The sequence below is a fragment of the Corvus moneduloides genome, chromosome 1, assembly GCF_009650955.1.
Source record: "Corvus moneduloides isolate bCorMon1 chromosome 1, bCorMon1.pri, whole genome shotgun sequence".
Taxonomy (NCBI): domain Eukaryota; kingdom Metazoa; phylum Chordata; class Aves; order Passeriformes; family Corvidae; genus Corvus; species Corvus moneduloides.
In genome coordinates, this window is record NC_045476.1 from 19,929,240 (window position 1) to 19,942,774 (window position 13,535).

Here is a 13,535-nt window from a genome sequence, read left to right on the forward strand (position 1 = left end):
TCCAGCTCAGCTCTAGGGGAAGATCTGTTACATGGCAGAGCTCAGAAGAAAGCTGCCACACTTTGTCCATCTAGAGGGAAGCTGTGGATAGTCAGAAAAAATACAAGATGGGTAGCCTGAATTTTGGAGATGGCTGTTAGCACCTCTGTGCTACTAAAACAAGGCTTCGCTAATCAGCGGATCAAGCTGCTGATTATGTGATCAAGCAAGGAGAGAGTGATAACACTGTTGTCAATTCATCACCAGCTACTTCCATCTAAATTGTCAGTTCAGTAGTTAAACTAAACATTTTACAAAATAGGGCTGATTTATCACCTTCCAGTCAGAAGCACAGAACCAAACACAGAGGTGTTACTTCAGTAAAGGAGCTAAGGTAACTCAAATTGTCATTCCACTTTTCTCTGCCATTCGAGCACTTAAACCTTTCCTGTTATGGCCAGTTTTAAATAGGTTGGATATTTATTGTGTTGAACTCTTTTAAACTGCATGTGTGGGAGGGGAGGGTTTCTGAGGGAAAATGCTGCACATGTAATAGTCCCTGATGGCTTTCCAAAACAAGTTAACATTGTTTGACCTAAAGTGAATAAACCCTCAGCAGAACTGAGACCGATGACTTTATCTGTTAGACTCTGGCTCCTCTAATTTGAAACAAATGAAAGGATGTAGATAGTTTAAGTGAATGCAGAAAATAGTGCAGTGATTTTATTTCCCTCGACCTTTAAAAAATTAGGAAATCCTCTGTAAACAGGCACAGCATCTTCAGAAACATTGTCACTGTTGTTATTCCACAGTGACAGTTTCCAACAGCAAAGCATGAAAAACAAGTTTTGCTTTGCTCATGGTTTCAGAGTGTGTCAGTAGATTTTCATTGCTAGGAACCCAAGTTAAAAGTATTAAGTGACTTCTGCTGGGCTCCTCCTAACCATAACCTTGCTTGCTCAAATTCTATACTGCAACCCATTCTCCTGGGCTCACTGAATTATACTTGAAATTACTTTTGTCCCTGGCTGGATGCTAGTAAATACTTGCAGGCTTGAACAACTTTGTATTTCTTTACAGAGTACCAAATTTGTGGTCTGAGCTGAAATACTAATGCTGCAAACCCACCAAAATGTATCCAACTCCAGTCAGAACAGCAGGAATGATTAGTGTTGAACAGCTGAGGCTTACTGCTGTAAAAGCTGTGCCAGCCTGCCTTGGTGCACATTGGTAGCCTCACACAAACACTTCTGGGTCCAGCTCAGGAAGACTGGCGATGGATCAGGGATGCTGGCCAGGAGAAACAATCATCTTGCTGTCCAATTCTGGCTTCTCTTTGTGCTTCGGACATTGCTATCCTGTCCACATCAGGAGCAGCATCCTGACAGACACAGATCTCCCTTAACACCTCAGCTTTGTTATCTGAGAAGACTACACTGAGGAGTATAAGACACATCATCTGAGACACAACATAGGTTTTCACAACATAGGTAGCTGGTTCCCACTGCCAGAAGCCAAATGGCTTCTTTCTCCCTACAGTGCAGCAGGATAAGAACTAGATGCCCAGACTTCCACCCAAGCTGCAATGTTACTCTCTGTTGGCACTCCCAGGCAGTGATTTTCCCTGAAAATACTCTTGCAGAATACTGTATGTGCTTAAAATGGTGTCACTTCTAGGAGGTATTGCCTAACACCCTGTGACTGATTGAGACGGCTGACTGAAGCTTCAGGATGTCAAAATCCTCTCTTACTATAGACCCAGTGATAGGCCTCGCTGCAGTTCTCTTTGGCAGTGTTCTGGAGCACTTTAAAAGCATCAGTGTCTGGGGCCAAGTGAGATAGGTGTGATCTCCTGTGAAGATTTAAATAAAAGAAAGGAGACACATTTGTAAGGGTTTGGTGTAAAAGGGGAGGCAAGATGTAGGCATGGCAGCAATGACATTTATTTCTGTTTCCTGAGTGTTGGTTGATAGGTACATCCATGAAGTGAAAGGGGAATATTGTGGTTTGGTTACCAAGAAAACAGCCATCACTACTGATGTCTAGGATGAATACTGTACTAGTGCTGGGCAAGAAACAGATGCTTGTATCATGTCTGAATCATAGGAATTTCAATGCAGGAATCTGTAAAGCTAATGCAGTTGCAGACAATGGTCATGTTACTGTGGAGCTATAGTAATGATTTAATGGCTTTTACACGTCTAGGAGGGTCTGACTACTATCTGCAGTATCTTGGAAATACCAATGAATGAAAAATATATGTGTAATCCACTCCTCAAACTCTCATGCTGGGGAGAATCTGTTGAATCATTCTCGGGCACCTGTCAGCATCCTCGGGGAGTGGGGATGTTGTTAGTGGTGAAAAGTCTGTAGTCAGGCACACTACACATGCTTGCAAACACTTCCTGGGAAGCAGTAATATTTCTTATGTTCAAAACAAAGAACATAGCAGAGGTGTCCAGGTTTAGCCTGAACATCTCAAATCAGGCCTTGATTGTGAGATTAAAGCCACTAGTGACTATAACAGAAATGCTTATCAGAACGATCATTACCTCAGCAGCTCCTACAAGTGACAGTTTCTGAGGGCAAAATTCAGTACAAACATCTACTTGCCTGAGGCGCATCTCCACCCACTCACTCTTCCTTTCATCCCTAAACTCAGGCCCTGTTAAACTTGGACCTTTTCCTACTTAACTTTTCAGACTTCTCCTTAGGAGAGAAGTCCTTATTCCAGCACAAAATACTCAAGATTTACTGCTATCTCTCACTGCTGCCTATCTAATCTATTTTACTCAGGTATTCCACTCTAATCTAATCTAATCTAAAGAGTCCTGTAAAAATCCTGTTCTCACTTTAAGTTCCTTTTCTCTCTACTCCTGTTGTTGTCTAACCCAAAGGTTGGGCATTTGGGACTGGCTATGGCTGAGCCTCCTCAGTGCCTCTGGCACCTCAGGTCTGACATATCATGGTGTGCTGCAGGTGGTGAAAAATGAGAGAGCCCTCAAGATGGCAAGGACAACAGAACTGCTTGGCAAATGAATTGCTTCACCTAGGTGCAGGTTACAAGTCTATACACTTGTGCATGTGAGAGAAAAGCATGCCCCTGTGCCCTGCCAGAGGCAGGTGCTATGCACCATCTGGAAAGGAGGCAGGTACCTAAAACATATTTAGTATAATGAAATTCAGTCCTCCAGTCTACCTGGCCCAGTGAATTTTGATGTCCACAAATTAGCCTCTAGAATATCTATATTCTCAACACATCAACACATTCATTCAGCAGGTGATAGTTTAAGAAGATAGAGCCCAATAATTGTGCCACCACTGACCCAGCAGAATGGGCAGAACAGAAAGACTGAGCACACCTTAGCCCCCAGACTGCAGGACAGGCTGACGTCTGCCTACCTTGGCAATTTAAATTAGCTGCTAGACTTTGCACTGAAGTGGCTGAGATGCACTCAAAGATGTCTGCAGCAGCTCTCCTGTGGGGATGATACTCTTTAGCAAGGAGTGATAATAAACAGTAGGATGGTGTTAACACTTTAAGCTGCTGCAGCTGCCTGCTAAGCGAGTATGTGTCAACACCTTCAGACTGGAAGGTGAGAAAGTGAAATTATAGCTTTCAGTTACCCTTTCTGATTTTGCAACCTCTTTCATTAAATTACCTTCAAGGATGATTAAGGAACTCAAAGGTTTTGCTTATGTGTTATGAACCCAAGATACGGAGCACATTTCTGAAAGTTTGTGTCCTTAAGCTTTTATTGTAACTATGACACCATATTTACAATGAAAAATTACAGCAAGATAGTCTTATACAGGAAAGTCCTAAAAACACCCCAGTGTCTTGAACAAAAACTTCTGTGACTGAAAAAACAGAACACTGTAATATGAGGAAGAAAATTAAGTACACAGTTTAACAAAGGTTTGAGTAGCCTGAATTTTCTTTTGATAATTACACGAATATATAAATGTCTCAGAGCCAATAATGAGATCTAATCCCTCAACCCAGCAATGAAGTAATATGTGATTCTAGGATCAAATTTTCCTCTGGGATATTTTCATCTCCCCGTTAAAGTTTGAAAACTAAAGCTAGAGAAATTGATTGGCAATGTAAAAAAAGTGAAACTGGAAGATTTGCCTCTGTATTGATGTAGCTATGTTGATATAGAGACTTGTTAGATACTATAGTCAGAGTCCACTTGTAGTTCAATCTCTCCAAGGCATTTTGTAAATCTGACAACATTCTATATGGGTATTAGTTATGATGCTAATTTAGATTTGGAGTAAGTACTGTGGCTACCATAGAAAAAAAATACTATTATGAATACAGGAACTGATTTTGTATACATCATGGATTCTTGATGGTGTTCTGCAGATTGGCATGATGACTCCTATGCAAAGAACAGTAGGCAGCTGAGCACACAGCTACACTTCTTGGTTCTGTTTGATAACAGAATCTCAACAGAAGTGCCCCAACTGTTCCCCTTCTCCACCCTTCAAAAATGTCAAGTGATTTTAATTCTGGTCTTTTCAACTTCTTCACAACCATTGTGCAAACTATATTATAACAGTTTTTTTCTAGGTCTGGATAGCAAACAAATCTTTCAATGTTGTAGGACAGTGTGAAATTATTAGGGAGCTGGGCAGAACCCTCCTGTAGATTGCCAGCTGGACAGCAGTATGCTTATTCAAAACATCCGTATGTAATCTCTGGGCCAGATCAGGTTCAGGCACAAAGTAGTCTTTAACACCAGAAATTTATGAGGAACTCAAATTCAGAAACTACCACACATTTTTAACTATCTATAGGCCTAATGAAATCCACAGCAACACACAGTATTGTAGGCAAGCACCTGAATCAGTGTGACAGGCTGTGAGTTGTAACACCCTTTTAAACTTACCAGACGTGACCTTGGTTGACAATAATTAGCATATGGGCCTTGAGACTTTTCCTCCAGCTACTGGAAGTAAGCTCGTTCTCCAATTCTCTGGATACCAGTATTCATCCCTGCTGATGATGCAAGTTGCTGATGGATAACCAGGGCAGTCACCTCTTTTCAGAGATTACAATCTCATGGTCAAGGGTAGCACAGTAAAAAAAAACACAACCCAAAACATTACTATTGTTTTCAGAACACAAACTAGACACAACCTTTCATGTCACTCAGTTCTTTACCAATTCTTGCAAATGCTGTTTTTCTTTGTTCCCTTTCACAGAAACCTTATTTGTCCAGCCTCTACGCTAGAAAACACCATTCTAAACACCGAAAAGAAATTCAAAATCACACACTCCGATGATGATAAAGCATAGAAAATGTTTACATTTACCGCCTTCGCGGCTACAACAAAACCAAGGTCCTCCCGCCACTCGCCCAGGGGCGGCCCAAGACTTCGGCCGGGACCGTCCAAAGCCAGCCGAGAGGCGGTCGCGGTCCCGGTCCTCCCGAAGCCAGGTGCAGGTGGAGCTGGCGGCAGAAGCACCAAATCCTGCATTAGGGCGGAAAGTCTGAGATCGGTGCTGTGTGAACACCGCCGAAAACGCCCAGGGTAGCGGCAGCAAACGCCGCCGCCCCAGGCCGTGCTGGCGGGCGGGGGCCGGCGGGGCTGTGCGCTCCCCGGCCGCAGGGCGGGTGCCCTGGACAGCAGCCGGGAGCCAGTTCCTGCCCTCGCGGTGTCGTCTGAGAAGGTGGGTGGATTTTTGGAGGGAAGAGAAAGCGCCAGCCGGGAGGCAGGGGAAGGGGACATGCTCCCCACCGGCAGAGGCAGCGGGAGCCGCCAGCGCCGGGAACGCCGCGGCGGGGGAAGGGGCAGGAACCCCGCGGGCCGCCGAGTAAGAGGGGCCGGCTGGAGGGGCCGTGGGGCGGCGCCGCCGCCCTTCGCGGAGTCGCGTTGCCGGCCCGCTGGGCTGGGGCGGTGGTCACCCCTGTTCTTGTCAGGGCGGGGGCGGCCTGCGGCGCTGGGACGGACCCGGGGCCTGCCCGGGGATGGGTTGTAACGGGACGGGGCAGAAGGGGCGCCGTGCTAGGGCCCGGGGAAGCGATCGCGGTGAGCGGCACGGGGGAGGCGGCAGAGCCGCGCACAGCCCTCCGGCTTCGGGCAGGCGCTGGCTGGAGTGCCCCGCCGAGCCCGGGCCGGTGCCCAGGTAGCCGGGGGAGCCCTGGGAGGAGCCCAGGGGGGCGTAACCGGCGCGGCGCGATGGCCCCAGCGCCGAGACGCCCTAATTGCCGCCGGCGGGGCCGCAGCGGCCGCCGGTTGCCGCTGTCGAAGCGAAGCAACGTCTGTGCGGGGGGAGGCCCAAGGGAGGGGCGCGGGCGGGGCGTGGGGCGCGGTGGTCTGATCGCGAACGGCTCCGGCTACGTAGTCGGGGGGAGGGAGCCGCCTGCGAGCGGGGCAGACCCGCGTAGGAGACAAAAGCTCGGCACGGCCTCGGTGCTGCCGGAGGGGTCTTTTGTTGCCACTTCTTCATCAGGGCTTGTGCGCTTTCTGCTGCCGCCGTCCGCCCCGGCACGCCGCTGGATGCAGTCGGGGCGGGAATCGTGAGCAGGCGGCGGCTTCCGCCCGGCCTGCAGAGCGAGCGGCCCCTCGGCCCCCGGTCCCGTCCTCCTCCTCTGCCAGTTGATCAAAGTTCGGCTGGGCCGGGAGCGGCCCTACCGCCCCGCCGGCCGGGGCTGCCTAAACAGCGCTGCTGCCTAAACAGCGCTGCTCCCTCCGTCCTCGCTCCCTCCGGCGGCGTGTAGCGAAGTAGAAGGGAGGGGACGCCTCCCGCCTCTCCCCGCTTGCCCTCTCCTCCCCGCGGCTGGAGCTCTGGATAGGAGGAGCCGGAGGAAGAGGAAGATGACGAGTGGGTGCAATTAGCCTAACAAGGGACGGGCGGCGGAGGCGGTGGCGGCCCCGCGCCGAGGACTGACACATCTGCTCTCTCTTCTCCTCCAGCCATGAAGGCAGAAGCCGGGGAGCGTAGCTGAAGCCCAGGGTCGTTCGGGTACTCTTCCCTATGGCAACCGCGTGAAGGGGCCGACCCCCGTCCCCCGGCGGCGGGGCTGGGCTGGCCGAGCCTCGCCTGGTGTGCGCGAGTGGCTCTGGCGTTGGCTCCCGCCTCTCGTCCCTTCCCTTCCCCGATGTGGGCTCCAGAGGATTTGTGCCTCCTTTGTAACCGGGAATGAAATAATGGCGACCCGGTGGGCAGCGGGGCTACCCGGCGGAGATGGAGACAACGAGCCCCCTCCGGGCGGCGGCAGCGGCGCCGGCGGCCAGGTAGGAGCGGCGGAGGCGGGCGGGGCGCGGGCCGTGCCGGGCGGCCGCCTCCCGCCGCGGGGAACGGCTTGGCTGGAGCGGGCTTAATGGCCGCTCCCTCCCGCTCTCCCTCCCTCCAGCTCTCCCTCCCTCCCACTCTTCCTGCCCGCCCGCCCCGGAGTTGCTGGGAGTTGGACGCTGGGAGTGGTGCGGCTCCCCAGCAGCGGAGGGGAGGCAGCCGCCCGGCCGAGCGCTCGCCGCGCACTCGGGGCACCGCTCCCGGGCCGGGCGGCGGCTCCGCTTCCCGCCCTGCGGAGCCGCCGCCGCCCTGGCCCTCGGGACGGAGGTTTCCCCGGGGCCGCCCCCTGGGCCCCTCGCCCCCCTTCCGGCCCCGCGGGCAGAGCCTGGCGTGTCGCTCCCACGCCCAACCTGCCCGTCCTGGAGGAGCGCTTCGCTGGGCGCTCAGGGGTACGGCTGCGTTCCTGTCACATTTCTACCGTGATGATTTTTAGTAGAAATCAGGGTCTGGCTTCTGTCTGCTTGTACCCTGTGCTTGCCATTCTCCTGTCTATCCGCAGCAGCTTATATTAAGGATATTTCTGTCCATAGCAGTTGTTGCTGGAATGATCCTCTGTGTGTTTAGTTCAGAAACTTAATAGCATGCCCTATGGTGGCACCATTGCATGTTTTGACTTGTAAGACAAAGTTTTTAACACAGAACCGTGTCTAATCCTTCTGTGCTCCCTATTAGCAGTAATAAATGTCTCTGAAAAAACCATGAACTTCAGATTCAACAAAATACATATAACAGTTTCAGTAGACTTGTTTTAAGATTTCTCTTAAACTTTATTTACAAAGACAAACTTGATTCTGTATTTCTCAAAGTTAGAGTATGTATGTTGTGCTGAAGAAAAAGCTGATTTAAATCTGTGTAGGGCTATGAGATATATGCCCTTTATGTAGGTATTCCCCCTTTTGTTTCCTGAAGTTGAAATACAATTGAGTGATTTTTAAACATACAGAACTTTAATTTAAAAGTCCGGGTGATTTTTGGATTGGTTGTGGTTTTTTGTTGTGTGGTTTTTGTGTTGTTGGTTTTTTTTTTTTTCCTTAGGACACTGGGTTTTGGTTTACTGCTATCTTGAATTCACCCTTTTGCCTTCGTCTGAAAGTGTTACATATGGTATTGTAGGGTTTTCTTTTCTGCTATCACCTCAATTAAGAGATTCACACAGTCTCTTAAAGTCAGGTGGGTTGGGTGAGGATGAAACTGGAGTCTTAAGTAAGAGCAGAGAAGATGTAAAGGCTCTGTGATAAAATACAGCTGAAAAACAGTTGCATGTTTGGAGAACCTGTTCTTCAGTAGTTCAGATAGTGTGGGAAGAAGGAGAAGACCACATGTCTAAGGGTAAAAATGAGTATCTGCTTTTTAATTCTGTCATATTGAAACTTCTGGGCTTTGGCACTGGCTCTTGTCATAATCTACCTCTCCCTACGGTGGTAAGCCCTAACAAGGTCTGTGGCGCTTTCGTTTCGGAGCTCATCATGTTAAAGCTGTCTAATTGGGGACTACTAATAGGTGTGGAATTGCAAAATGGACTGCTCTGCCTGTTCTTTTGCCAGGCACTTATATGTTAGAGTTAAAATGTAACTGGTAGAAAATGCGCTCAGACGGGTGATTGCCTTGATCAGAGCAGGCCTGATGTAATCTTTGCTTGAACTTAGACGGCCCTAGTGAATGTATGATCAAGGTTGCCGGCGTTCTCCGTTGCCTTCGGTAATACTGCTGCATGTCTTAAAGTTCAGTTTATTTTCTTACAACTTTATTTTCCTAGATTTGTGTAAAATGCCAAGAGAGTGAGGATTTGTGGCTTGGCATCTGCTCTCTCAGTTCAGTTGATGGAGTAGTTCCTGTGTACAGTGCTTCTTGTGCTATATGTGAACAAATCCTTTTAATTGAAGTCTCTCTTGCTGGTATTGAACAGTAAGAATGGCTTTTCTGTTTAAAAAATGAGAAAACACCTTTAAGGAAAGACAATTACTATTAAAAAGAGACTTCTAGTTTTCAAAAAAATTGCTGCAGTTGCAGGGGTTTGTAGTGTTCTAGCACTGATCTGCAAGGTATTAGCAATTTTGGGAAATGATTAATGGTTTTGGGATACTGGATCCCATATGGTGTTTGCATTATAATGCAGTAATTAGGTGATCCACATTGAATGTTTAGGTGTAGACCTGTACAGACAGCAGGTTGTCATGAGGAAGACTCCAAGCATAGCTGTTGTTCACTACAGTCAAGGGAGTTGCAACAGAAATTAGGCTTTTCGATCAGTTTAAGGTTTTGGAAATGCACAACTGTAATCATCAAGGTTTGAGCAAGAACTGAAAAACTTGTCCTCTAGCTTCAAGATCAGTGGTCAGACTAAGAAAGGGAATGTCTGACTGAGAAGTGGTGCTTCTGTGAATCTTTGTGTACACAGGTAGGAGAATAGAGGACATGCGATTTGAGTCGTCTGGGGATACTGCGTATGTTGGTCAATAATTGTGTTTTGTTTTGGACGCCTGCCTACTCTGATATTAAGTTCCGTTTGGTCATGCCTTGCCACGTTTTCTGTTTTTATTTTTACTTCCTTTTTTTTTGGTTTTCCCTTTGACACCATACCTAGTGGTCTTTCTCCCTTCAGAGCCCCTTCACTGACACGATTGTTGCGAACAAAGATTGCACGTTCAGGCTTGCAGGCTCCGTCTGAGCATGGAGCGCCTGCTCAAAGGGACAGGTCACGTATTCTGCGCTCCTGGGGGAGCTGGCAGAGAGGGCCAGGGACTCTCAGGGCTGTTTGCCATTCTGTTTGAAATCTGACACACGTTTACAAATGGAAGAACTGCTGGGCTTATGTTCATAAGGACAGATGAGTGAGAGCGTGTTCTTTCTGGCTTTTAGATTAATAAGCGTTGGCTATCTCTGTTCTGTCAGGTTGTAGTGGTGTTTTGCTGGAGAGTTTAAGCCCTGCTGAGATACAGCCAGTACTGCTTCAGTCACAACATCCCACAGGCCTGTCCAGGTTTGAGGCTGGAACTGGTGTCTTCATTAGTGTAAATTTAATTTTCCGTCCTTTTGCCTGTAAAAGCACAACAAAAAGTGCTTTTATTTTTTGGGGTTTTTTTTGCTTTTCTATTCCTACTGTTTTGCATTTAAAGAATTGCTGTGTCTCTTTGTGGTATAGTTTACTGTTAATCTGTATTAAAATTACATTCAGAACATTAAATGCAGGTTGAAGAAAATAAAAGCAACAGTGTTTGTGGCCTTAAAAGCCAAGTTTTATTCTTAACAATGCTATTTCCTCGGTTTATGAATACTAAAAATACTTTATCAAATAATTTTATTAAGACTGGTATTTTTCTTTTGGTTTTGTGACATGTTTTTGTTTTGCTTATCAGGTGAGTTGTTAGGAATAGTGAACAGTCTTTAGTGATTCCCCAGAGCTTCTGTGTTTGTCAAAAGTTAGGAATACCTTTCCAAAGACTTCTGTAAAATTAAAAGAGGTTTATCAGTACTTGCTTTGTAATCACAACTGTTCAATTTCAGAGAAGAAGAAAACCCCGCAATATTCTCACTCCTACACCTTATCAGAGAGAGCACAACTGCGTAAACTGAGGAGAAGCATGTGCTGGGTCAGGAACCAGGGAAGGGCAATGGTGGCACTAAAAATAGAAAATCATTTGCCTTCTTGCTAACAATAATGAATAGATTGTTTACTATTTTAACAGCCCGGTTGGGATAACATTGGTAAACTTCAAGTGGTGACTCTCAGGTGTTACATCTCTCTACTATCCGAGCAGAATGTCAGTCTTTCTGTAGTTATGCCTGTAAACATGTGAACTGTTCTGGAACTCTCTGCTGTTGGGTACTGGTGCTTTTTCTATGCCTGATACTCAGACACTGGAAGGTTTAATCGTAATGTTAAAGATCAGAATTAGAGAAATCCATTTGTAAGATTTTATATGTCAAATAGTACACAATACTGGTTGTTAGAAGTGTACATTACTTAGGTGATAGAGAATTCTGCCCAAAGCTTCTGTTAAATAAATTCAGTATAAATACCAGCCTTACCAGGAGTTTTGGTTGAAGCTGTTTAAAAAGCTTGAGTCAAATCCTGTTTAATCATGCAAGCATAACGCTGACTTCTGGTCTGATTTATGTCAGCATAAGCCTAGGGTAATTTGACAAAACATGGACCTCTTCCATGAGGAAATGTTACGTATTTGATAAGTGACAATATGAAGCAGGAAGTCGTTCCTTCAAGGAAAGGAAAACATCTTCTTTGCATTCCAGTGTAACTGCATTTGATGTGTTTTTCTAAAGTAACTTCTTGCTTCCCAGTGGTACGAGTTTGTTGATTGTACCACTTTGGTATAATTGTCTGGAAAAAAAAAACCTTTTGCAAGAGAAATGCAGTGGACTCAGAGTATCTTGAACTGTGTATGAAATAATTGCATTTATTGCATGCTGTATATGCATTATACAGCTAAACCTTTTTCTTTAGCAGGTTTGACAAACATCAAAGCACTAAGTTGAGTTTTTTCTCTCTACAGGCTATTTTTAATAATTTTTATCATTAAGATGCAAAAATAACGTCCGCTACTTCAGACATATTATTTCATGTCATTTGTGTTTACTTAACGCGCAAAAACAATTGAGAGAACAATGGAGTTAGGGAAGAGGAGGTTTTTTTATCTTGCTGTATGCATTTGTGATCTTGTCCCTCTTGTACCTTTGAAAACATCTTACTGTAGGTGGAAAATGAAATCATAGCTGAACAGTATGGGCTCTGAAAAGAGTAAAAGATGGTATTTTTTTTCTTTAATTCCCTGACTACGTACATATGTGGCTGTGTAGATGATGACTGTAATATAAACATGTGTAACCTGTGAGCCTTACTAAAAAAAATATTACCTTTCTAAGGAAGTCTAAGTGGCACTGTTAGGCTAAGCTGTTAGGAGTATATACTGGTCCTCTGAAGCTGATGTTTTGGTTTTTTTCTCTGATAACAACTGGAAGAAAAAATTGAGATTTTCTAGCATTCAGAGGTTGTGTGCCATTCTTCCTGGCAGTTGTTTGTGTGTTAAATTGCGTAGAATAGGAAAAAATTACGAAATGATGTTAAATGAAAACAAGATTGATTTCTTGTGGTTAACAAGAGTCACTGTTGGAAAAAAAAAACCAACATGGGTTAGCCCTGGTATAAATGTTGAGGCTTCTAAAATGCATTGAAACAGTCTGAATTGACAGTGCTCCAGAAGTCAGTTTGGTGGGCTGTTAGATTTCATGATTGTGGAAGCTGTCAGAGCCTACGATCTCGTCAAAACCTTGAATTTAGGGCCTTGCTACAGAGGAGGTGTTTGTCTGCCTTATCAAAAGGTAATGGAAATGTACTAAAAATATGTTACGCTAAGCATAGCACACAGACAGTGGATGTGAGTTATGTTGTCTGATCAGATTGATTTATTTTTACAGGAATCTTGTAACACTTTGCCCGTTTATAATGCGAAATGCAGATTATTATAAATGCTGTGCATTTCTGCTGTCCAAATTCTTCTTATGTCTTGTAATTTTTATTGTTTTTGCAAAGACACTTCCATGGTATTTTTTGCCCATCATCCAGTAGTAGGCACACGCAGTAGAAGTATAATGGGTGGGAGCAGTGACATCAAACAGGCTTTGATTTTGTTCATATCAGAGGCCTGACACATCTTGTAAACCTGAAAGTGCATAATCTTAGAGTTGGAAGGTGGGATTGTTTTATGTATACAGTTCTTGAGTACATAAAGGTTATTTAATGGGAAGGCTTCTTCTGTGGTGTGTTTTTCCTTTTTATTTATTTATTTATTTAACCATGGTGAAATGCATTTTTCATTTACTCTAGATAGATGGGAATTCTGGCTACTCCTTGAATTGTTGTTTACAGGGAACAATTTTCAGAATTTACTGTTTGGTGACTGCTGTTGGATTTGAAGAGAACTCTTCTGGGGAGGTGATATTAGAGTTTAGCAATTGGATCACTTTGTAGTAGGATAGTAAAGATTAGGCACAACTGTATGCTTTGTTCTCTGCACCTCTGTGCTGGGGGACTAGAACTACTGTATTTTTCTGAATTGTGTTCAGCAGAAAGCATTGCCACTTTATATTTTCTGTTCTAGATTTTTGCCTTGGGAGCTTGTAGATCAGAAGTGTTTCAGTGAAGCCTTGGGATTTGTTGCTGCAGCTCTCTGTACAGCGTGCTTGAGAGAGCCTGATACAAATCATGTTAATAAATATTTGGCACTGGGCA

At 45.6% G+C, this 13,535-nt stretch overlaps 1 protein-coding gene across 5 annotated transcripts in view; it reads left to right on the forward strand.

Annotated features, from left to right (window-relative positions):
- Positions 1–5,601: 5,601 nt before the first annotated feature.
- ARHGAP21 (Rho GTPase activating protein 21) overlaps positions 5,602–13,535 on the forward strand; it is a 119,126-nt gene continuing 111,192 nt past the window's right edge. For 2 of the 5 annotated variants that reach the window (XM_032101205.1, XM_032101235.1), the window contains exon 1: positions 6,826–7,230. In XM_032101205.1, the coding sequence (XP_031957096.1) occupies positions 7,144–7,230 (87 nt within the window). In that variant the 5' untranslated portion in view covers positions 6,826–7,143. The other 3 variants (XM_032101226.1, XM_032101216.1, XM_032101246.1) reach the window with 3 other exon arrangements.